This window comes from Stenella coeruleoalba (assembly GCF_951394435.1).
Source record: "Stenella coeruleoalba genome assembly, chromosome: X".
Classification (NCBI taxonomy): Eukaryota; Metazoa; Chordata; class Mammalia; order Artiodactyla; family Delphinidae; genus Stenella; species Stenella coeruleoalba.
In genome coordinates, this window is record NC_137152.1 from 5720193 (window position 1) to 5746779 (window position 26587).

Genomic DNA, 26587 nt, shown 5'->3' on the forward strand with positions numbered 1-26587 from the left:
TCCCAGTCCATCCCTCCCCTACCCACCCGCCTTGGCAACCACAAGTCTGTTCTTTATATCTGCGAGTCTCTTTCATAGATGTTGATTTGTATCGTATTTTAGAGTCCACATGTAAGTGGTATCATTTGGTATTTGCCTTTCTCTTTCTGAGTTACTTTGCTTAGTATGATAATCTGTAGATACACCCATGTTGCTGCAAATGACATTATTTCATTCTTTTTGGGTTTTTCAAATGAATTTTATTATTTTTTTTTTGGCTGAGTTGGGTCTTCGTTGCTGCATGCGGGCTTTCTCTAGTTGTGGCAAGCGGGGCTACTCTTCATTGTGTTGCGCGGGCTTCTCATTGCTGTGGCTTCTCTTGTTGCGGAGCACAGGCTCTAGGCGCGTGGGCTTCAGTAGTTGTGGCGCAAGGGCCCAGTAGTTGCGGCGCACGGGATTAGTGGCTCCGCGGCATGTGGGATCTTCCTGGACCAGGGCTCGAACCCGTGTCCCCTGCATTGGCAGGCGGGTTCTTAACCACTGCACCACCAGGGAAGCTCTACATCTTAATATTTTAAAGAAATCACAGTTGCAGTTTTACGGGAACCTCACGTGGCTGGATTTTAAAATGATCAGGAAATAGACATGTCCTTTACGGATAGTCTCCTTTGGTTTTGTGGGAAAGCGTCTTTTGGAACACACTTTTTGGTTATTCAAAGGCCTCCTGGCATTTGATACAATGTTTACTTGACACAGATGTTAACAAAGGCAATGATTGTGCCATGGGCTTTCACATGACAGGGAAAAGTTGAAAACGATTAAGCCTTCTGGGAATACAAGATTGTAGGAAGGAGCTCTTGCTAAGATCCTAAGATTCCACTTCTAGGAACTGGTACTTTCTTGATGCTAAAATTAGCTTGGCTTTTGCTGGGCTGGGAGAAACAATCTAGTTAGTGATACAATAATAAATCGTGTTTTTGTAATGAAAACGATACCAACCCTGTCATCTGATAATAGCAACTTGCAATAGAAACCCAAATCTGCCCCGAGTACTGGATGTCCCTTCTCTGAACATGGGATTCAACCAACATTTTACAAAAGCCATTTCTGGCAGTTTCTTAAGTTATAATGTCTTTGATTTTCAAAGGCATTGAGGGCTGCTTTCAGGCAGGTCCCTCAGCTCCTAAGTGATGGAGCTGGAATTTACTTCCTGGTTTTCAGCACTGCAGTTGGAGTTTTTCCCCCCATTATGTAAGGGGATTTGGCTAACACTCGGTACCAAGGGGAAAATCAGTGATAGAGAGAGAGTCAGGAATGCTGTGGGGTGGGGCGAAGAGTGTAGGAAGTTTCTCATCCTGAGTGTTCTCATCAACAAGCTCGGTTTCCCCGGGTCCTCAGGTTTCTGTCTGTATGAGCATCTGCTTTTCCCATTTTCCGTGCAGGGTGTTGGGTTAATGGTCACTCTCACCCAGCAGTCCTCTTCACTAGGACACAGATTCAGACCCAAGACACAGAAATCCATCTCCTCACTGCATTGGAAGCATAGCTGCCTCACTGTCTTACCCCAGGTTGCCTCAAAAAATAATCATTTACTGTGTTTCAAAAGACCTTCTATTGCATGGCTTAAAACAACTTTTAAATTCCCAAAAGAATGAGGGGGAAAGAAGCCCAGAAAATTAGAGAATAAGGTATTCTGCAGTAAAAATTCTTTCCAGATAATTAGGATTATTTATTTTATTTTCCTATTTACTTTTTTTCTGGAAAAATTACACTTTATTTTAGAAATCAATTTGAAAAAATTTCATTGGTTCTGTGATGTGAAGGGGTTGGAAAACACTGCTTTCCACGTTAAACTTCTGTAATTCTATAATCATCGAATTGAAGGTTTAGAAATAGTCAATGAATATGGAAGTACAGTAATGTTTTTTTCTCATAAATTGTTTGCCCTGGAAATCTTTACTTTCATATTATTTTTCCTAATTGTGTTGTCTTCTGAAGAAGAGTTTTAATGCCAGCAAATACCATGCAAACTATTAACATGATGCCCAAAATAGTAAAATTGAAAGTTTCATTTCTGATGACAGACAGAGCGGGGGGGCGGGGGGGGGGAGTGAGCAACTAAAAGAAAAAAAAAAAGTTTCACTTTACTTAAAAAGACACCATATGGAATGATGTAGTCAATCTAATTTTATATTAGTTTTCTTCATTAAATTCTAAATTTGCACTGCTTTTGAGACATGGTTATTTTATATTCCGTTTTAAGTTATATATGGCTAGTTTCAGAGACATAACATTAAATCGAAGCCATGATATGCCGTTTTCTCTCTTATTACTAATGATATTACATAAGAGATACTTAAAAGATACAAAGCTCCTTGTTTTACACACATTTGAAGAAGAAATGAAAAAATAGATTGTACGACTCTTTCTGAGAGGTCAAGGAAAAGTAATGAATATTCAAAAATAAGTTTTAGTTTTAGATCAATGTCTGTGAGAACATTTGTTCACACCTTTAAATTATCCTACCTCTTGCTGTTTTCCATTTGTAAGAGAAGATACTTTTGAGTCCTTCAGATGAGGGAAGATGAGTCTTCTGATCTCCTGTGCTAATAAGGAAAGTACAATTGACCTGTGGTTTCTGACTTTGAAAGTTAACATGACGGTGCTGTAAAATGGCAGCATGGTGAGTTATCAAGTAACCTCACGGCCACAAAACTCCATAATTTTATTGTGGACAGCTTGCATAATAATGTACTCTAAGGTGGTTCATAGTCAACCTTCAGAAATGCCAGCTATTTCAAAGCAAGTGATCAATCTCATTTTTGCACAATGACCTACTTTACCTCAAAATATAATAACAATTCAAATACCCCACAAAAGGGGAATCGTACCAATTTAACGTGCTTTCGTTTGCTTTTCAAAGAAAAGAAAAATGTACACTTAGCGATAATCTGGTTACTTCAGTGGGAAATACGTAACTACTGCGTAGTATGCAAGTTTACGTAGCAAGGCCAAGCATTGTGTATGTCTTTTGTGGTTTTTTTTTCGTGTGTGTATATGTGTGTGTGTCTGTGTGTGTTGTGAGTTTGGTAAGTGCCCTAAAGCTCTTCAAATAGAATACTGCATGGCTCAGGCCTCTGCTTTATGCCCACACAAAAGCCTGCACCTGGGTGCTTAGAGCAGCTGTATTCACAATTGCCAAAATCTGGAAGCAACAGAGGTGCCCTTCAGTAGGGGATAGATAAACTGTGGTCCATCCAGACAGTGGAATATTATTCAGTGCTAAAAAGAGCTATCAAACCATGAAGAGATGTGAAGGAGTCTTAATAAGCATGTTACTAGGTGAAGAAGCCCATCTGAAAAGTCCACGTGTTGTATGATTCCTACTATGGCATTCTAGAAAAGACAAAACCATGGAGACAGTAAAGAGATCAGTGGTTGCCAGGGGGTGGGGGGGGAGTGCAGCCACTCTTCACGTTGCTAGAAGATGGATGCGTGTCGCTATGCGTTCGTCCAAACTCGCAGAATGTACAGCACCGAGCGTGACCCCTAATGTAAACCATGGACTTTGGGTGGTGATGATGTGTTAGTGGAGGTTCATCACTTCGAACAAATATGATCTGTTGGGGGATGGTGATAGTTGAGGAGGCTGGGCCCGAGGCAGGACATGGTATACATGGGCCGTCTTCGCACCTTCTGCTCAACTTTGCTGTGAACCTAAAATTACTCTAAAACATATTGAAAAACGTGTGTGTGTGTGTGTGTACTCACAATAGAGCATTCTATCCATTCTACAAATGGAGATAAAATGAGAGCCTTATGTGCCATGGCAATGAAATGATAATTTATTAAGAAGAGAAAAAAAAACACAAAAAACCTTAGCCCCCTGATTGAGATTCACGGAATATGCAGGGCAACGCACCTTTATTTTGCGAATGCTTTAAAGCCTCTGTACATGGCATATTTTGCTTACTAAATTTCAACAATTTAGTTTTTAAACTTTGTTTTTTGGCCAAGCTGCGTGACATGTGGGATATTAGTTCTTTAAAAGCTGGGGACTAAAAATATATGTAGGCCTTTTTCTTTGATGGATTTCTCTTTGGCATCTATCTATAGACTCGGCTGGCAAAGTTCATGGGTTACAAACACACACTCAAGGCTTTCATTTTTGGATAATTCTGTGCCGATTATGATTTTTCTCTTCTACAAGTGGGAGGCAGATTTTCTTTTAAAATTTTTTTATTGAACTAATATCGTGCCGGTCTCCGCTGTGCAGCCAAGTGACTCAGTTATACGTATATATACACTCCCTTCTCATATTCTTTTCCACTATGGTCTATCACAGGATATTCAGTATAGCTCCTTGTGCTGTGATTAGGATCCTGTTGCCTATCAATTCCAAATGTAATAGTTTGCCTCTACCAACCCCAAATTCCCAGTGCTTTTCTCTTCCTCTCCCCTTCCGCTTTGGCAACCACAAGTCCCTTCTCTATGTCTGTGAGTCTGTTTCTGTTTTGTAGATAGGTTCACTTGTGCTATATTTTAAATTCCACATATAAGTGATATCATATGGTATTTGTCTTTCTCTATGTTGCTGCAAATGGCATTATTTTGTTCTTTTTCATAGCTGAGTAGTATTCCATTGTGTATATGTACCACATCTTCTTTATCCATTCATCTGTCGATGGACATTTAGGTAGTTTCCATGTTTTGGCTATTGTAAGTAGTGCTGCTATGAACATAGCATATCTTTTTCAATTATAGTTTTGTCCAGGTATATTCCCAGGAATGAGATCGCTGGATCGTATGGTAGTTCTATTTTTAGTCTTCTGAAGAACCTCCATCCTGTTCTCCATAGTGGCTGCACCAATTTACATTCCCACCCACAGTGTAGGAGGTTCCCTTTTCTCCACACCCTCTCCAGCATTTGGTATTTGTAGGCTTTTGAATGATGGCTATTCTGACTCGTGTGAGGTGATACCTCCTTGTAGTTTTGATTTGTGTTTCTCTGATAATTAGTGACGTTGAGCATCTTTCCACGTGCCTACTGGCCATCTGTGTGTCTCCTTTGGAAAAAGGTCTAGTAAGGCCTCCAGGTGGCAGGTAGTTTGAAGGCTTGTCTTTGGGAAGCAAATGAGTAATTTATCTCTTCTTTCAAAAGTGACTTTTCTCCAGTGAAACACTTGAGTGGATGAAGGCAGAACTAGTGCTTGGCAGTTGCTCATTGTAGACAGGCACTAGAAGAACGGCAGCTTTGCATCGGATACACACAGCTGACCTCAGTGTGACTTGATCGCCTACCTAGTTCAGCTGAGGCACGCCACCTCCTGCTGAAATTACTTATTTCTTAGTACTTGGATAGGTAATTCTGTATATGATGTTCTTGCTACAACTGAGCAGTCTCATCTCTCTGCTTCCCAGTAGTCTGTGAACTTTTGTAAAAGCCTTTTCTGTGTCCTAGTATATAATAATCATTCGTGTGTCCATTCACTCATTCATCCGTCCATTCACTCATTCATCCATCCATTCACTCATTCATCCATCCATTCACTCATTCATCCACTCAGCAAAGCCTACTGTGTACAGTGCACTTTTCTATCTTTGATTACATTACAAAAGTGAGTATGAGGTGCTGCTTACCTTAAAAACTGCTTCTTTCATAATTTTATTTGAGTAGGAGAATAAACAGTTGAGCATTATGCTGGTTTTTGATGATTAATAACGTTGTAATGAGTTCATCCTCTCCAAAACAGAATTGCCTCGCCTCAGAGACACAACCGGTGGGAGGGAATTCAGATGCTGTACAAGCATGGGACAGAAAGAGGGTTTTATAATTTCATTTGGGTGATAGTTCCGTGACCCATTTTGGTATCATACTTGTAGTCCTTTCATTCAGTAGTTTAGTAGCTGGCATTAGTCATGTTAATTGGAAGCACCCAACTTTCAAATCATGCTACGTATAAACACTGAATGCAAAGTATTCTTTATTACAGCCATTAACTTTAAATAACAGGGTTTATTTAAAGTTTGGAGTACCTTGGGGAAAAACATACTTATTTGTCGACTTCGTTCTCTAAGAGCAAGGACTGTACTTTATTAAGTCTTCATTTTTCCTGTCTTACTGTTTTCCGTTTTCCTTACATACAGCTCACCCAGTGAATTTTAGCGCAATGAACTATGCGTAACCCATTAGCCATAGCTCCATGTAACTCTGTTATCAGCTCCATGCTTGAAGTGAAATTGTTTATTTTCATATACCTAATTCCTTCTTTAAGTCAAATCCATCCTGAGATTGATACATAATTTGAGCCTTGAGGGAATGCTCTGTCTTTAATATTTGCTGTCAGTTAATATATTAGATTGAACTGACTGGACGCTTTGTAGAGATGGCTTCAACTTCCTTCTGGGACTGTTGTGGGTGGGTTAGGCCTGTAACGCTGGATGACTGCCAACGTGCAACGTGGTTTCTTTGAATTTCATAGAGCTAGAACTAATACTGAATAACTTACGTGATATTGAAGAAACCTGCTCCATGGTTTTTTTCAAAATTCTATAGATGAGATAGATTTTTCCATTTGCAAATGCATTCATAGTATCTTTGCAGGAAACAAAGGGATAATTTGATGCCTCGTTTTACAGTTGAGAGAACCGTGATCTAACAAGGTTTTAAAAACATGATATAGGATTGGGACTTCCCTGGCGGTCCAGTGGTTAAGACTTCGCTTTCCAATGCAGGGGGTGTGGGTTCAATCCCTGGTCGGGGAGCTAAGATCCCACATGCCTGGCAAAAAAACAAAACATAAAACAAAAGCAATAATGTAATAAATTCAGTAAAGACTTTTTAAAAAATTGGTAAAAAATAATATAGGATATAACATTCAGAAGGAAATAATTATGAATAAACAGTGAAGCGGATCGATAGTCTTTGATACAGTGCTACTATTCTGCATGATACTTTAATGGTGGATACAAGTCATTATATATTTGTCAAATCCCATAGAATGTACAACACTGAGAGTGAGCCCTAATGTGAACTCTGGAATTTGGGTGATGATGACGTGTCAGTGAAAGTTTACAGATGATAAGGAATGTCCCACTCTGGTGGAAGATATTGCTAAAGGGGGAGGTTGTAGGTGTATAGGGGGCAGGCTGTATATGGGAGCTCTCTCTACCTGCTGCTCAATTCTGCAGTGAACCTAAATCGGCTCTAAAAAACAAAGGCTATGACAGAAAGGGAAATAATTCCTATAATTATTCATAGTCCTTTGCCATCAATAGCTTCGGCTAAAATATAATTACCTCCTTCAGGTCCTTTTTAAGTACAGCTGGAGGACCTGGTTATTTTGTGATGGTCAGTAAGCTTTTAACTTCTCTGGGCCTCCGTTTTCCCATCCATACAAGGGGAACGTAGCTTGAAGAGGTGTGACGTGTAAATGGGAAATAATACGCCTGAAGTCATTTTGAATGCACATGGGAGGCAGTTTTGAATATGTGATAGTGGTTTTAGTTGCTCCCCTTTGGGGTTAAACGTTTATTCTGAGATACCTGTTGCTAATTTTCCTATCATTATCACAATTTATAATCCATTTATAAAATATTTAATATCAGTTTTATTCTAATGCATACTAATATTTTAAAATAATCAGGTTTGGTATTTCATATTGAGGCTGCAATATATTTAATTTTTTTTAATGTCACAGTACCTCTATTATCACTCAATACAGAATGAAAAATACTACACTAAATCCCATACCTTCATGGTGTGTGTGTGTGTGTGTGTGTGTGTGTGTGTGTGTGTGCGCGCGCGCGCGCGGTTAATGCTGAACTGTGTGTCCGACTTTCCTTTTAATACTAGTGGTAACAGCATGCTGATATATGAATACTGCCTTTGACACTGCTTGGTGGGGGGGAGGAGAAAGACATGGTGTTATAACCGGCATACGCTGGAGTACTTTGATAAGGTTACTGCCGTGCCTGGGATCCTTTCTTCCGCAAGAGGGGCCCTCCTGAACTCATGAGAGCGTTACCCCTTCATTACAAAGTGTCGCAAGCCAGTGGTCTCCGACCTGCTGTGCCCCGGGCTTGCCTCTTCAACCCATGAAGCAGCATCACATTCGACCTGCACAGATGAGTAGAAGGCAAGAAATCACCTGATGGATGTTATAGACAGAATTATGAACTGCAGGCAATCATGTTGCACATTCCTCTTTGGCCGAAGTATCATAAAGGAAGAGGAGAGTGAAAGGAGTGGGAAGAAAACTCGGAAACCAAGGGTCGGGGTTGCCTCTCCTTCTACCGAGAAGAGGAGAGCAATGCTGTGCTTTCATTGGCAATGCTTTGCCCAGAGGATGCAACCACGGACCCTGTAGAACGGAGTGAAAACCTGCGGGTTACTGGAGTCGCACATCTCTCCTTGCAGTCTCTGGGACCTAGTGAGCTGTAGTCAGACAAGGCATGTGACTGTGCAAGGATGGTCAGGGACGGGCAGCACTGATGGCTCTAAGAGGGAGGAATGGTCCACAAGCCAAGGAGTGCGGGCATCAGCCAGAGCGGGGAGTAGCAAGGACACAGATCCACGTCCAGAATGAGCACAGCCTTGCGGACACCTCAAGTGTAGCCCGGGAGACCTGTGTGGGACTTCTGACCTCCACAAGTATACAACATTCCTTTGTCTTATGCCACTACCTTTGTGGTTGGTAACTAGTTATAGCAGCGATAGAAAATTAACACAGTGACCATCTCATTCATTAGTTCAAAAAACATTTTTGAGTGTTGGATAAATGAGACATGACACCTACTCAGTTATGTGGCATGGTAGGTGTTAAAATGGAAATGTGACCAAGATGCTGTGGGGTACAGAAGAGAGAGAGCCCTAAATTTGGATGGTGGGGAAAGCCTGGCTGAGGGATTGAAGTTTTTATTTGGAGCATTAGAAAATTGCCAAGAGGAGCAGAAGAGGAGAATGAATGTGTTTGTTTCCTGTGGTGCTCACATCTGGCACGTGGTCTGCCGTGAACTAAGTGCTGTGTCATAATTGACTGAGTGGGTTAGGGCCGCCTGAGGCCACCCCGGACGTTCTTTCCAGCTATCTCCCAGGACGCGTGTATCTTGGTGAACGATTTCTTCACGCATCCACAGCTTCTCACCTCATGTACCTGCATCTCCCCAGACCAAGGCCTGTCTCTGACTGCTAGAGCATTCCTGACCTTTGCACGTGCTGGGGAGTAAGGTCCCTGGTGAACCCTAATCCGCAGTAACCCGCAGATAAAGAGGGGTAAGAGGTAGAGGATTACTGTTCCTTGTCGCAGGAGGAAGACGTTCTGAGAGCTGTTCCTCAGGTCTTGCAGAGGTTCCCTGTGGGTTGAGCTTTGTGGTCCATGGCAGTTTTCCGCTCATCAGCATACCAGTTACTAGTACTGTCACTTCCGCTCCTTTCCGACCTCGCCTCATTGTTTCATCATGATTCTCGCAGTCGCCTCCTGGATGAGCTGCTTGCCCTCAAACTATGTTTTGTTACTGAAGTCTGGTGGGTTTATAATGTTTGTTAGTTTCAGGTCTACATCAAAGTGATTCATTTGTATATAATACTTTTTCAGATTCTTTCCAATTATAGGTTATCACAAGATACTGAATATAGCTCTTGGTGCTATCCAGCGGGTCCTTGTTGTTTATCTGTTTTATATATAGTGGTGTGTATCTGCTAATCCCAACCTCCTCATTTATCCCTGCTCCCCCTTTCCTCGTTGGTAACCGTAAGTTTGTTCTCTAAGTCTGTTTCAGTAAGTTCATTTGTATCATTTTTTAAAAATTCCACATGTAAGTGATATATGATATTTGCTTTCTCTGATTTACTTCACTGAGTATGATAATCTCCAGGTCCATCCATGTTGATGCAAATGGCATTATTTCATTCTTTTTTATGGCTGAGTAATGTTCCATTGGGTATATATGTACCACATCTTGTTTATCCATACATTGATGGGCATTTATGTTGCTTCTCTGTCTTGCCTATTGTAAGTAGTGCTGCAGTGAACATTGGGGTGCATGGAAAAAACCCAAATAAGACCATCACTATACATTTTTCTAACACATGAAGAATTGACAGGTAGTGCTGAAATTTGGTGGTGATAGTGATATTGTACTATTTTGCTTTCTGTCATGCCTCTGAAACCTTATTCCTTTGTAACTTTCAGTACCTGCAACACTCTTATACTGCCAACATAATTTAAGAAAAATCTCAGGATTTTAAAAAAAATCATGAAGTCTTAGACACTGATGCTTCAGGACACTTGACTGTAAGGGACTCAGGTACCATTAAAAAACAAAGAAAACCCCACCAGATTGTGCGTTGGAAGTAAGTGTGTGCCAGTGGATTGTGTTGTATAGAACTCCTTGGCCTATTACCTCAACATGGAAACCCTTCTGTCCCTGAACGGAGAGCCTCAGCCTGAGTCAGGAAACTCAGTCAATCCACTGAGACCCTTGGACACCGCTCCACAGGGCCACCCAACCCAGGCAAGGAAAGGTCAGACTAGATGCCAGGACCCTGCTGATGGGTTGAATGATCTAGAAACCATCATTAAAGCATCATTCTCACAACCTGTTTATTACAAACAGAAAAAGCAATTGTTCTGTGAGCTCCTGAAAATAATTTTCAGTCATATTTTTAAAAACTGCAAGGGACCTCAAAAAGTCATTTTCTATGTGTCTTTGCTACAAGGCAGAACTGTTTAACTCTTACAGGACACATGGCTATCCCTCAAATTCTTGAAGATTTACAGGTAGCAGCTCCCAGCAGCAACACTGTAATTTTGTTTTTGAACTTCAGTGAAGAAAACATGCTCAAATTTTATGACAATGCATATAAATGTACAAGGTAATTTCTATATCGTGCTAGTCTTTTAAAATCCATATGCGATAATACCGTCACTGTCTTTCATATTGATTTTACTCCTCGTGCACATTTTTCTTGCTCTCTTGACTCATTCATAATATCTGGCGTCCTGTGGAGACAGAACCTGAATAAGAACCCAAAAATGCCCAATGGTGAATTTCAACCTTCAGAAGAATATTAGTAATTTTTCTACTTTCTGGCCATGCACAAGTTATATGATCTTCTTCGGTGTTGGTGGAATCTAAAACAAACACTATGTATTTGTATTCCTGTTTGAATACGGCATTTGAAAAGCAGACTGGTGATTTTTATGCTTTTCTCCACTGTCTTAAAGAAATGATGCGATAAAAATGTTACCATGTCAGAAAATGGCATAAGTTATCTTTGATGAGATCACTACATTTAGGATGCAGACCAATTATGCTATAGAAATTTCTATCGATTTTAATGACTAAAAAAGTATATTTTCACCTTTGGGGGCTTCCCTGATGGTGCACTGGTTAAGAATCTGCCTGCCAATGCAGGGGACACGGGTTCGAGCCCTGGTCTGGGAAGACCCCACATGCCACGGAGCAACTAAGCCCGTGCGCTACAACTACTGAGTCCGCGTGCCACAACTACTGAAGCCCGTGCACCTAGAACCCGCGAGCCACAACTACTGAGCCCACGAGCCACAAATACTGAGCCCATGTGCCACAACTACTGAAGCCCGTGTGCCTAGAGCCTGTGCTCCACAAGAGAAGCCACCGCAATGAGAAGCCCTCTCACCACAACCAAGAGTAGTCCCCGCTTGTCACAACTAGAGAAAGCCCGCGCACAGCAACAGAGACCCAATGCAGCCATAAATAAATAAATTTATTTAAAAAAAAAAAACAACTTGTTTTCACCTCTGTTTTCTTATGGCTGATGGACATGGCTTAGCAATGATGACACAGAAGATCTTCCGGAAGCACCCCTGATCTTTGCTTTGTCCAAGTGGAGTGGGGAGTCACCTCCTTTGAGTCGTGACTGTGGCACCAACATTCAGTCCGTAACACTTAGTCTTTAATGAACTTTAGTCACTAAAATAAGACTCCAGCACCACTGTCAGCAGGAGAAATGCCTCTCAAAACCCAGCAACCATACAGTCTGCATCTTCTGTATCTGACCCCTCCTCTGGATGGCAGACACACAGCCACTGGCCTGCCTTCCCTGGGAGCCCAGCGGTTGCTGTGCTGAGCCGTTCCTTGCAGGGCTGATTCACTCTTCCTGAAGGCATCGTCCTTCAGAAGTCCACACTGGTCATCCTGTGCCTTCTCCCTTGGTCCTTCTCAGACTTGTGCATTGTAGGACCGCAGGGGAGAGCTCTGAGCATCCTTCCTAATCCAGAAGTGAAGGGGGTTAACACCCCTGGGACAGCCCACAGTCCGTAGGGCCTGAATGCTGTTGGATACAGTTGATCCCTGAACCACATGGGTTTGAAATGCACGTGTCCACTCATCTGTGGATTTTCTTCAATAATAAATACTACAGTGTTCCAGGATGCCTGGTCAGTTGAATCCAGGGACGCAGAACCTCGAAGATGTGGAGGAACCATGGATACAGAGGGCTGACTGTAAAGTTGTATGCAAGTTCTCCACCACTTAGAGGGTCAGTGCCCTCAACTCCTGAGTTGTTTAGGGTCAACTGTAAGTGCTCCACCTGAAGGTGAAATCCCAGAAGCGTATCTATACAGACCTAAGCAGATAGGGGAGGATTAGCCCCATTTACCCACAACGCCTTCCATCCTTTCCCCCGACTCCTGAGATCACCACCTAAATAAGCCACCTGCACAAAAGTGATTGTTTGAAGCTTTCTTTCGGGAGGAACCCAGGATGGCTCTTTCTTTCTTCTTTCTTTCTCTCTTCCTTTCTTTCTTCCTTGTTTCTTTTCTTCCTTGCTGGCTTCCTTCCTTCATTCTGTCCCTCCCTCCCTCTCTCCTTCCTTCCTTCCTTCCTTCTCTCCCCCTCTCTCTGTGTGTCTATCTATCTAATCTATTGTGTAATCTGTCATTTTATCTAGTCTGTCATCTACCATCAAACATGAAGAGATACAATCACTTCTAAAGAGTCATTTTAAAGGAATGTTTGTGTATGAAAGGCAACTTAATCTGCATCAGTAAAAGCAAATAATTTCTAATCAGTGATTCTTCTTTTAGTTGCTAACGTTTATTAAAGACTAACTGTTATGGACTGAATGTTTGTGTACCCCAAACTCTTCTGTCTGTGAACCAGGAGGGTCCCCACCAGAACCCGACCATGCTCGTACTCTGATCTGACTTGCGGCCTCCAGAATTGTGACAAATAAATGTCTGTTTTTGCTAAACCACCCAGTGTATGAGATTGTGTTACAGCAGCCTGAGCTAAGACCCCAAATTTCTCTCTATTTGAAGAAAAGTGACATGGCAGTTGTAACAGGAAACTTTGAGTAAGTTCAGGAACCAGAGAGTAAATGACGGAGCCTCCTTAAAATGTGTCTGATTAGAAATATTCCACGTGTCTGTTGTTTAAAGAAATGACACAAGTCAAGCAGGATGATCTAAAGTGCACTCTGTGCCCCACCTCTCCTGGAAATCTGCTCCCTGGCCTGAGTGAGCTATGAAGAAACTCTTCCACAGCTCCTTAATCAAAAACACAACCCCATGTTATTTTCAGAACAATAGTGCTATGACGTTCCTTGCTGCTTGTGTTTTCGGTTTTCAGTATACATCAGATAACTTATTTGATTTTTCATCAGATGATGAGCTCCCTATTACCTCTAGGATAAACATGGCCCCTCAGCCAGTCCAAGTCCAGTTAGATCATCCTTGGCATCTTCCTATATTCAATGTTATGTCTCTAAGCTCCTCAGAGAATAGCGTCCAGTTCCATAGGATGAGCCTATGTTCCTGGCTTAATCATCTGCTAGAACTTTGTCACTTCTGTCTTACAGTGATTGGACAGGCAGCTCTGGTACATGAGGTCATTTAGCATAAGTCATGTCCAAGCAGTGGCCAGTGAACCTCCTGGGAGAAAGATGGATGGAAAAGACTTTAGATTTGGAAATGGTTCCCGTCCCCGAGCTATTTCATCAAACCATTTATTCAGCCTACACTGAGTATCTTTGAAATAGATTGTCTCGAGTGGCTCTCAGAAGGTTATAAGCAGCTGTGGGCAATGTTGCGTAACTCTCTCTCTCAATCAATGTGGACAGACACTAAGAAGAAGAAATGCTAGACGCTGGCAGAGTTTAAACATAAATGAGTTTATGTGATTTACTTGATAATATAATGCAACGGATGATTTCCAGATCAGGACTTTTTAAGTCTTTCCACATGTGTGGGCACTAGGTATGTCCAATATTTCAAGGAACCCTGCTGTGAATCTTCTTGTAAAGTAAAACGTCATTCTACGAAGGAAGTTATCCATCTCTCTCGATAAACTTTGGTTTTGTTCTTCTATATTTAATTTTTTTAAGGAAGAGCCACTTCAGACATTAATTTGATTTTAAGAAGCTCAAGCTTATTTTCCATGTTGGAAGAATCACAGCTTTCAGCTTGCTCTATATGGCAAAGAAACAAAAATCTCTACTTTTGTAAAGAGAGCGTAATTTGAAAGATGGTTAAATTAATGATATTTGATCAGTCATCAGAGTAATGGAGTTGTACGTACTCTCTCCCAGCCACGCACTATGAGCCTGCCATCACGCGTCCAGTTGGAAAGTGTGCACGTGGATTTGCTTACATTTGAACACGAAGTGATCTGTGAAAATATACATGGTGATTGGCAGTGATCTGATAAATGCTAAGAACTTTTCCACCCAGAGTACAATACTCGTGCTGCAATTAGATGTATGGAAATGCTCGCATATGTCCTGCCAAACAGTACGCATGACAGGCAACATTTACTGGTTACCAGCGCAGTGTGTAGAACGCACATACTTGGTTTGTGAAAATCAAAAGGGGGAAGAGACCTGAATTGGCCAGCTGGCACAGATTATATTTAGAGCGAAATCTCTCTTGCTCATCAAAACAAAATAAACTCACAGCTCCTCAGTTAATTGTATAATTGTATCCATCAAGATCCAATCTAGTACTAGACTCAATAGAGAATGCCCTTCACGGTTGTCTGACATTTGTAGGTTGCTGAATTTTTAAAGAAATTCTGCAGTTTTCACATCTCTTTAGGGCTCTGCGTGAAGTTTTTCTCCTGGATTCAGTATTTCACTGTTCTTGCTTGGGATTTAAATTCCGTCGTTTCATTTGGAGTTCAAAACCTTTCAAAGACTTTTGTCAGTGAATTAAAATAGCATAAAATCTGTCGTTTTTCAAATATACGCATAGATATATATGTATTCGCCCTCACCTATTGATTTACAGCTATCTATATGCAAGTGTCTCTGCTCAGAGAAATACTTCAAACCAAATATTGGGTCAGTTGTATTTAAATGATTGCAAATGGATTTATTTTGAGTGGAACTTAATCATATTATCCTCAGTAGAAATCTTGGTAGAACTCAGTTCAGTGGCGTGGGCTTCTGCTTAATTTTGAGTCTAGGAGGTAAGAATCGCCAGACGTAACCTTGACACTCACACTGCATGGCTTTTATGCTTACTGTCTACATTTTGTGCAACTTTGGACTTGCCAAAGTAATAAAAAAACAAACCTCTCTCCCCTGCGTAAAGCTTTCAGGGACTCGCCGTCACCTACAGGGCAAACCTCAGGCATGTTGGCGTCTTGTAAAATTCTTGAGGACGACGAAAGCTTACTGAGTGGTTTCTTTTCTCCACCAGCCCCGCTCCCATCCCCCGCCCCTTCCTGCCACGTCTCATATCAACTTTGCCTGAAGAATCCAAGAACTAGATGGCAATACCATACACGGGAAGCCTCCTGGGATGTGTTAATCAAGGTATTTCCTGTATCTGGAATCCTATTGCATTCTCTTCTTGGCGAGACCCTACAAAACCCAGCTCAAAATCACCTGACCCTGTCACAGGAGCCTCTAAGCGGAGTCAGTCACTCCCCCCTCTGTTTTCCCGTGACATCTCATTCACTAACGAGAAGATATGTCTGTTCCTGCTTTACAGCTCTTCATAGCAGGGCAAGAATTTCAGGTAGACTGACAGCGGGGATCTATGTCTGCAGTTCTATTGCTTTTGTGTCAAATCAACTGAATGATGTGGTTGATTGGATCATCCTGTTGCGAGCTGTACCAATGGGAAGAGCAGTGACATTGTTACGGTGTTGACCTCTTGTATGGAGGTTTGCTCACCATGAAATAAGGCCCCGAGAGATCATAATCGAATGTCACAGCGTTGTCATATTTTAATTGCAGTTAGCCTTGAAACGTAATGCAGTTGAACGTAGTGCCTTGAATGCATTATAGTGCATTGAGTGTAATGCAGTTGAAATGTAATGAAATCCAAAACAGCTACGTGCTATATTATAGGTTCAATTCTTTTCCAAAATATATATAAAGCTATAAATATTCATCACTGGCGGGACTCTTCCAGGGGTGAATGGAGTGGGGCTTATCAGCAAAGGGCCAATGGGAGTGATCTGAGGGGCACACAGAGCAGTCTCCACAAAGGATACATTTTCCCCGTGTGGTGGGATCCCACCAACGTTTTTGAGGCTTTATGAGTACATACTTGCCTTTTTAGTAAAATGCACGTAGGCATTGTCACCTTATTAAACAGAGCCAGAAGCTGAAAGTGTGCGGGCCATTCAGGTACACTGAGACAAAAGGACTTTTCACTTTTTTTTTAAAACCCTGAACCAATTTTATAAACTGGCAAAAAGCAGAGAACCCTGCAGTGGAGACCTGCGACAGCAGAGCTGCTGAGGTTGAATTGGAAGGCCCACTCCGTTGTGTGCATGCAGAGTATGGGATGGGTGGAGGGTGGCCCTTGGGGCTGCTGGGCAAAATGGTGCCTCGCCGGCACTCCTTCGGGTGGTCGTGGAGACTACTCTGTGCAACCCTATGCCTCCTTCGTATGCAACATGGAAAACCACCCACTCCGGACTCCCTTCTTTCTTTTACCTGAGGCAGAGGGAGTCAGGGAGTTGTCTAAGGCAGGCATCCTCAGCAAATGTTCTTGGGGACAGAGAGTGGAAAGAAATCTTATTATGTTATGTATAAAGCATGAAATAATACAGTATATAAACAGATGCAGGGATATCCATGGTATTAGAATTTCACGGGGTGTTTTTTGTTTTGTTTTGTATTTTTTCCCATACGTCCTTGTTGGTTATCTATTTTAAATGTAGTAGTGTGTACATGTCAATCCCAAACTCCCAGTCTATCCCTCCCCCCCACCCTTCACCCCACCAGTCACCATAAATTCATTCTGTAAGTCTGTGAATCTGTTTTGTAAATAAGTTCATTTGTATCTTTTTTTTTTAGATTCCACATATAACCAATATCATATGATCTTGGTCTTTTTATGTCTGACTTCCCTTAGTATGATCATCTCTAGGTCTATCCATGTAACTGCCAATGGCATGATTTCATTCTTTTTGATGGCTGAGAAATGTTCCATCACATACGTGTACCACATCTTTATCCATTCATCTGTCAGTGGACGTTTAGGTCGCTTGCACGTCTTGGCTATTGTAAACAGTGCTGCAATGAACATTGGGGTGCGTGTATCCTTTTGAATCATGTTTTTCTCTGGATATATGCCCAGGAGTAGGATTGTAAGGCTAGTCAATCAGGAGGTGTTGATGAGGAGAAAAACGTTTTAAAAATCTCTTTGGAGGATGATAATGGAAACAAGTTTCTTTGCTGGATAGAGTCGCGGACGGGGTAATGCTTGATGACGCAGAGGGTAGGATGCAGTGAGACTGCCAGCTGCTTGGAGAAGTTGGTTCGATGGAGAGACAGAGAGAAGTGGTGTGCCTCTGGTCTCCTAGGATGAAAATGGAGCTCGTGGGATGTGCAGTTCTGTACTGATGCAGAGGAAGACACTTTGTCTTTCTCTAATGCTGCCGTCACACGTTACATCTTAAGGACCTTATCCTAACCGTTAAAGAGAACTTGACCATACCCTGTTGCTTTCCAGACATTTCTAATTATGGAAACCAGTCTCATTTTTTTGTGACAAAGTCTCGTTTTTCTGGTATTGAAAGGTCCCGCCCGCTTTCAAGTTTGGGTCCAGTACGAAGCGTCTCTTCTTCCCCCAGCCTGTGGCCAAGGGACCCACAGAGGGAAGGGTATAGGGTTTGACTCTTCCCTCTGCCTCTTTCTTTAAGAACCTTCGTTTTGTTACCTGGAAGCCTTTGAGCCATGGGGCCCATAAATTCTACATTAGAATGCAGAATTCTACAAAACAGAAGTATCCAGCTATACCCCAGCTAAGTAAACTTCTTTTTAAAATTGTTCAGTCTAACACAGAGGGTAAGTTTTGTTTGAATGAAAATAGAAGTGCTCTCTGTCATGCAAAAATAAGCTAGGGTTCCACCCTCAAGTAGCCCAGCCTGCCTCGACAGGGCGTACAGAAGGTGGCAAGGTTTGGCATCTCTCATCTCGGAACTCTGGTCTCCACACTTTCCTTTCTAGCCAGCCGGTCCCTAGGTCCTTCAGAATCCAGCTCCTCTCAGGTCTCTTTTGGGCCATCTGCCCCTGGCAGTACCCAGCTTATTAACCCTCCCGTACTTGAAACAAAACTTTCCTTGGTAGGAACCCGCCCTCTCAGAGCCACCATTTATCTGTGATTTGCACAACGGCACAGAGGGTGCTTATATTTACTCATGGCTTCTTCCAAAAGCCACTGTGTTCCCAGGTTGGCAGAACTATCTGTGAGAGACCCTAAATGGAAGCCTTCAATCCGAGTGAGAGGATGCCTGAGCAAGCAGTTTTAGGCATACTGTCAGGGAGGTAGTTGGAGAGAGCTTTCCTTAGGAGTCCTCAAATCCCATCACAGACTGGAACTCTGAGTCTTTCTTTGTGTCGTCGGGCCCCAGATGCACCATTTGGGTCCTTTTTTCCTCTGTACCCCTCAGGTATTTTGTTTTGTTTCTTAATCTGACTCTAATTATTGCCTTTGTTGATGACGCAGCAGGGTGCAATTTTCTCCTGTGCAGATGGTTACTTGTTTATTTTGAAGACAGCAGCTTATTTATTTATTTATTTTTGGTAGCCTGAAAGACTCCCGAAAACATAACGGCCCGTGGCTCATATCTCCCTGCTGTAGAATCAAAGAGGGATGAGTTCAAGACTGTAGCTAAATAAAGCAGGGCTTCCAGCACAGATAACGGTTCTCTGAAACGAAACCGTTCTCTTAGAGCAGTTTGATGTGGTTCTCTGAGATGAGAGATCTTCTTCTCTTCTGTGAATACAGCCAAGTTATCCACGAAACAAAACGTTCTTTGGTTCTGATTTACCATGTAGAGAACTGGCATGGCTGCTGCAGAATCCTTATACACCGCGTGAGTAATTAACGATCACCCGTTGCGTAATCCATCCCGCTGTCAAGGCGGAGAAATCACTCTCGTTTCTGTTTCTTGATCTCTTGGTTGCAACACAATTGACACCCTCTGAAATGTTCCATAAGCTTATTCCAGTTGAAACCTACCTGGCGAATCACTCCTTGAATTAGCAGGATGGTTTTCAGAGGCCAGGAGAGTAGACCTGTCCCAGTGGAGACCCGTATCCAGCAAGGGAGCCTATAAATCTCATTGGAGAGGGTCTGGGGGAATAAGGTGACACGTGTGTGCTCTGACTTCTTCTCAGTTATTTATTTCATAGCAGACTCTCTGTGTTTTGTATTTCTGCAAGTAAGGGAATCCTGCCAAAAACTCTAATTTTGAGGAGATATAAATGAATTGTTACAGATGGAAAAAAGAAAACAGACATTTTCTTTAGGGAAAAAGACATTTTACTTCCAAATAAAAAGTGAGTCTCCTTTTTCTTATGAAAAAGAAAAATATATATATATCAATGTAGACACACAGCCAACCTGCTGTCACCCACGTCACCCTTGGAGAACCCGTCCCAGGACTGTGCGTGTGGTCGCCACACAGCATGGAGTTCTCTGTGATTACAACAGAAGGGAGGGTCTGGCGAACCCTGACTGTTCTCCTTGGAGTCCTCATAAATCACTTCCGGTTTCTCTGAGATCATGGCATGGGAGAGGCCATGCTCAGGCAGACCTGATGGAATGCATGTCTTGCGAAATTGAATCACTGCAGCTTGAACATGTTCTTAAATGTACACGTTGAATTACAATTGTTGAATTGTTCTAATTAGCAACCTGCCAAGCTTCATTGTCGATGGGATAAACGGGTTATCTAGGTTTCCCTGAAGTTTTTATTTTATTATTATTATTATTATTTTTTTTTTTTTTTTTGCGGTACGCGGGCCTCTCACTGCCGTGGCCTCTCCCGTTGTGGAGCACAGGCTCCAGACGCGCAGGCTCAGCAGCCATGGCTCATGGGCCCAGCCGCTCCGCGGCCTGTGGGATCTTTCCGGACCGGGGCACGAACCCGTGTCCCCTGCATCGGCAGGCGGACTCTCAACCACTGCGCCACCAGAGAAGCCCTGAAATTTTTATTTTTTTAAGGAGAGGTGTGTGTGTGTTTACTGTTATTCGATTTTTTAATCCCTTCAATATTTATGGCAAAGGGCGTTGCCTCCCTATTGCAAATGGTCCCCATCAGCAGACTGTCTGCTAATTAGAGGTCCTCTTCCAAGGGACTATTCAAAGAGGTAAATTTCCATTTGAAGGAAAAAGTTCTTCCAGGGATCTTGGTCAGAGGCCTAAAAGCAATAGATGTAAACTGCTGCTAAGTCTCTGTCCTTTTCCTGTTTTGCAGGCATTCTGGCACCAGCAGGGTTCTCCTCCTGCCCCACTGTCTGGAAGATTTCACATTCCAGGCACCTCATCTTCCTCACCCAACAACGATGTTTTGTGTCTTGATCCCAGCTGAAGAGCCTGGCACACAAACAGCCTAGGCTATTCATTCCTGGAGCAATTTTGCATATGCAAGACGGAAGCCAAGACTGATGTCTTCATCCCAGACGTGCTCGTTCACACACATTCCGGTACGTTCAAGCGCTGAGATCGGTACAGCGAGCAGTAGGGTTTGAACACATGTTTCCGATCGGTAAGTCTGCTCTTGCCCACAGAGCTACCTCTTTGTGGCAGTTCCGTCATCCAAATGGCTATTTAATCAGATGATGTTTATTTCGTCCAACTGGAGTTCTTCCAGTGGGCCAGTGATGCCATCACCCACCCACCCGGGTGGTGCTGTTGGCTGTCTGCTGGGGCAGGACCACTGCCAAGCCTGACACAGTCCCTCACACTGACTCCCAGACTCCCCAGCCAGCGACCCTGGACTGGCACCCCGTTGCAAAGGAAACCCTAGAGCTCTGACTTGTCACCGGCTGGAGGTTTTGAGTAGACGTTATGCCCTCCGTGCCGGCCAGGCTTCACAGAGTTCTTGGACACTTTGGTTAAAGGTGCTAGAGAAATGCCCCTTTCATTTGCCACTAAGATCGAGGTTTTGCAAATGAATATTACTGAAGGTGTATCGTTGGGACCAGAAACAGCGTGGAGTAGAAGAGATGGGGGCCGAGGGTGGGTGAGTTGGGGAAAAACAGTTGTATTCGGTCCAGGAAGCAGGAGGTGGCTTTGTGAAACGGGCAGGAGGTGTGCCAAAGACGGGGCCGTCTCCTGGGTATCGATGCTCAGACACAGGAGTACAAGAGAAGCCCTGGAGGGCAGAGGTGGGTGAAAACAACAGATGCTGTTGCGTGATCTCACGCAGGGCTGCTTTTAGAAGAACTGGTAGCTCACCCCGGCCTCTATTGCTCAGAGTGGCAAAAAAATAAAAGTCAAATCTAAAGCCTTACCCACATTTGGCATTTTTTCCCCTTTCCAACCTATTTATAGTTTTTTAGTTATCTTTACTTTGCCATTTTCCTTTGTTCCAAGAACAATGTCACCTTTATTCCATTTAAATTGTACCTTAGAATTGAACACCAAAGATAAAACTCATAGGACCGTGATAATATTCTTAGGATCCCATTCACCTAAAGGTATAAATGGTAGGTCATCCACATTGATTTTCCATTATATCCTTACCTGTATTTGGGATCCAATTTTCAATAAATTTTCTTCTCCCAAAATTATCAGAAAATGTCATGTTTAATAAATTACCTGCCATCCTGATGGAAGGTAATTTGTTAAATTAAATCTAGTTGGGAAATTCTCAGCTGAACTTTGGTGAATATTGTATAGAAAATATGTAGTTGACCCACTCAGAAGCGCCCTGACTCGTGATGTCTTTTGCTATGTGTACTTTTCTCTGAAATAATATTGTGAGAGGTACGGAAACACGGTGATTTGCTTTTTGTTGAATTGTCTACATGAGGGATGGGAAGATAACAGCCATTTGGTAAGCAACTCTGATGCTCTGGGCCAGATGTAGTTCTAACCTGTTGGAGTCCTGTCCACAATACCAAAAATACAAGATGCAATGACTAGCTGGAGTCTGAATCTTTCACTGGTTCCACAATCCCCGTGCTCTACCTGCTCTGCAGGGCTCAGTATAGTTTCCTGTAAAGGGTCAGATGGTAAATACATCAGGCTTTATGAACTGTATGGTCCTTGTTTCAACTACTCAGCTCTGCTGGGGTAGCGAGTAAGCACCCAGAGATACATGACATGGAAGCAGCTAGGTGTGCCTGTGTTCCAGTAAAGCTTTATTTGCAAAACTAGGTGGGGGCCTGTGTGTGTCCTAAGAACCATCGTGAGCCATCCCCTACATGATACTATGATTTTTCTCCAACGGCATACACTTTTTTTCCCCTCTGATCTGTCCACACTTTCCCTCTTCGCATCATGATGCTCTGTGGAGAGTGGCTCTTCCCCCCCGCATTGCCGTTCCTTGTAAATCCCCAAATATGAAACCACTTGCATACGTTTGTGCCACCACCATCCTTCATGGCAAGGTTCGTCTTATGTCAGAAATGTAGTATCGTGTTCCAGATGGTGTCTTAAACAGACTTCATTGTGGTTCTATGTGGCATGACCCTGGGAGAGATTAGAGAACGGGAGAGCTCATGAAAATGTGTGTTCATTGCAACACAGGGTGAACGAGTCATGCTCAGGGGTCAGAGCAGGAAGTGGCTACTGCTGGATGAAAGATTCTGCTGGAAGAGATGAAAGGTGCTTCGTGCCTCTGGGGGTGGAGAAAGAGAAAAGAGGCCAGTCTTTTCTGCAGCTGTCGCGGTGAAAAGTTCCAGGTATGCAACTCCTTTTGATGTGACGAAACACTGTTTTGTAAATTTACGTAATTCAGGGAGGCATTCGGATTGGCCCTTTTCCTGCTCCTCTGTTTCGCATTTTGAGACTCAAGCTTTTGCAACAAGGTAAACCGCCTCCAGAATAACATGAAGTGGCCGACGAGGCTCAGTGTGAAATGTTTGTCTGCATATCACCGTTCCATCTCCTCCAGTGGGAGGAGAATGTTCCTGTGGTCCATGATGCTGTAGACACCTGAGATTAAACATGCGGAGACCTAATATTCAAATCAAATTTAGATTTGAAATCAAAAAGTCAAGGGAGAACAAAGTCCAATCACTTGTTTGTGTCCAGAAGTGGAAGGTCTTGATGGATTCCATAATTTTCCTTCAATTCATCTCTCCCAAGCAAACAACGTTGTTATTTCTTTCAATTTATTCATTTAACATCCACTGTTGAGAACCTAGTGTTCTCTGTGGCACACAAACTCCCCTTCGCTGAATTTAGTTAGACTGCAGTGACCCTAATGGTGACTATTTGGTGAGTGCTTGTCAAATGCTGAGTGGTGCTTTGAAGATGTCCACGAATGATCTCATTAAACTTCTTTGTATAAATATGGGATGGGTGCTCTAATAACTGTTGTACAAACAATGCCAGTCAGTTGCTCCAAGTCACTGATTTGAATCAAAATAGTTGAACCTTGTGAACTCAGAGCTGTAAACTTGATATCATAGTCAAGAGAATTAGGTGCCTGGGTCATAGACCTTGGTGTATCAGGGAGCAGTGAAGACCAAGGGAAGCAAAGAGCTTCTGTGCTTTTGTTCCACCAGGTTGTCTTTGGATCAGAGAGTTGATTCTGAGGAGACTGAAGTCATTATGGGAAATTGTATCAGTTAGCTGTGGCTGTGTAACAAATTACCACACACTGAACAGCTTCAAACATGGTCCTGCTTTCTATGGGTCAGGAGTCTGGGTGCGACTTGGCTGGGTCCTCTGCTTGGGTCTCACATGGTCAAGGTATCCAGTGGGGTGTGTTGTCCTCTGGAAGCGTGACGAGGGAAGGATCCACTTCTAAGCTCCCTCAGTTTGTGTGTGTGGGGGGGAATCTCATTCCTCGTGGTTGTGGAGTTCATGGCAGAACTAAAAGGGAATACAGAAGCTTCAAGGTAACCTTGTGGTTGTGACTTCAGGAAGAAGCTACCACTCTTTCAGTGAGCAAATGAAGGGGAAAAGTTGGATAGAAGTTAAAAGCGCAGTTTGGGGGTGAAAATATGAACACATAATGGGATGTATATCAATATGATTTACATAAACATGAAACCCACATAAAACGCTACACACTTCATAAAAACAGGTGAGCAAATAACTCCTGTGAAACATATTACATAGTTCCCAACGTTGGGGTGAGGAATAGTGATGAAAAGGAACACGTGATAAAGAGCAGAGGATCTTTACCTGGACCAGTGGTGATGATGCCCCGTGATCTGACCAGTGTGGAATATAATTCACCCATCCTTCCCCACCAGAGACTCAAAAGGGGAGAAGGGGCTGTGTTTTAAAGTATTAGTTAACATATTTTCCCAAAAAGGTCATTAAAATAAAAGTAAAGAGACAAAAATCTTCCCCTGTTGATAGACTTAAACAGTTAAAATAGACTTGTTTTGGTGATGCAAATCGTTGTTCTATGGAATATTGCCGACCGTGACCCAAATCATTGTTCTATGGAATATTGCCGACCGTGACCCAAATCATTGTTCTATGGAATATTGCCGACCGTATGTACTCCCCTCCCCAGCCAGACAGCCAAGTGCTTCTCAGGGCTGGATAGTTACTTTGTACATGTTTAACTGTGCTCTTTCTTCCATGCTGATGCTATCACGATTCCTTTGCTGTTAGTCTGGGCCGGAAAGGGCACAGAGAAGCAATTTTCCTTATAAAACTGAGAGTTACAAAAAACGAATGTGTGTTGGCAAGTGTTGAGAGGAACTTCTCATCAGAAATTCCAGGCTTGGAAACCAAGTTCTGTGTCCAGGCTTTATCATCCTTACACGTTAACGTCATTGCAACTACATTTGTTGATGCATTTGTTCTGTGTAATGAGGCTCCTCTCCTTCTACTGTATGGGGGAAAACAATTGAAGCAAAAGCGAACTTTGTCAGAATCCCAGTTTGGTGATACGTACATTCTTCAAGCAGACAGTCAGGCTTCTCGTTTTCAGCCAGCCCTGACTTCCTAGGCTTTCTGTTCTGGAACGTTGAGTCGAGCATCTTCATGAGCCTGTGACCTCATCACCAGAAAAGATTTGGTAAAGGGAGTGAAGAATTCTTGGCTGTGTTTTTCTTTCCTAACAGAAGCTCAGAAGCGATGAGTCTATTTGAACTGCTCTAAATCCTTTCTGTGTGGAACTCTCAGGAAATGCTGTAGCCGTGTCTCATCATTAATGATGTTTTGGAAACCCAGCTCCGTTTGAACTCCTGGGTCTTCAAAAATGATTGCTTTCCCACAGTGACTCCTGTACTAAGTCTAGATGTAAATTAAACAGGACTTCCCCAGTTTAGTGTCTGGAGACTAACTGGAGACCTGCGGAAGCCCCATTAAATCTTCCAAACAACTTGTTTATTGCGCTGAGTGTTTTGATCTGAGGTTGAAGGGCAAGTGTGGATGGAGAGTGCTAGATTTAATCAACAGAAGTAACTTGAGGGTAAAGATACTTTCATTGCCAGTAAGACAGACTCTTCTTTTGGTATTTCAGGTCAGACACGAGTTCAAGGTGAGAGAAAAATGTCAACATCCCTTTATTTATTTTCCTCTGAGAAAATAGAAAATAGAGTGTTCTTGGCACACTCAACAAAAACTAAGATGAAAGATGAAAGGTCCTCTCTCCAGATAATATAGTCTTTCTTTTTTTTTAATTTTGATTTTTTTGTTCATTATAGATTTTTTTTTTTTTGCATCTATTTTTATTTACTTGGCCATGCCACACGGCATGCGGGATCTTAGTTCCCTGACCAGGGATCAAAACCATGCCCCCTGCAGTGGAAGCTCAGAGTCTTAACCACTGGACCACTAGGGAAGTCCCCAGATAATATCCCCAGATAAAGTCCCCAGATAATTTTTATTTGAAAACAAATAAAACCAAAATGGTAAGTACTCAGTGCAGGTATATTTAAGGTGAAGAGAAAGCATATGAGGATATACAGTCACAGAGAACTTCACGTACAGCTGTGTTTTGTGTTTTTTGAATTTTATTGGAGCATACTTGAGTTACAGTGTTGTGTGAGCTTCAGGTGTACAGCGAAGTGACTTAGGTATACATGTACGTATATTCCTTCTTTTTTAGATTCTTTTCTCATATAGATTAGCACAGAATATTGGGCAGAGTTCCCTGTGCTACACAGTAGGTCCCCATCAGTCATCTGTCTTATATGTAATATTGTGTCCATCCCAGCTCCTGATTTAAACCCGCAACC

The 26587-nt window shown here is 42.6% G+C and overlaps 1 protein-coding gene across 9 annotated transcripts in view; it reads left to right on the plus strand.

Annotated features, from left to right (window-relative positions):
* Positions 1-26587, plus strand: part of LOC307180268 (uncharacterized protein) — a 524184-nt gene that overhangs the window by 268777 nt on the left and 228820 nt on the right. For all 9 annotated transcript variants that reach the window (XR_013825710.1, XM_079910429.1, XM_079910422.1 and 6 more), the window contains 2 exons: positions 20686-20914; positions 22965-23119. Coding sequence is in view for 8 of the 9 variants with exons in the window: in XM_079910429.1 (XP_079766555.1) it covers positions 23036-23119 (84 nt within the window). In the remaining variant the exon portion in view is untranslated. The remainder of the gene's footprint in view (positions 1-20685; positions 20915-22964; positions 23120-26587) is intronic.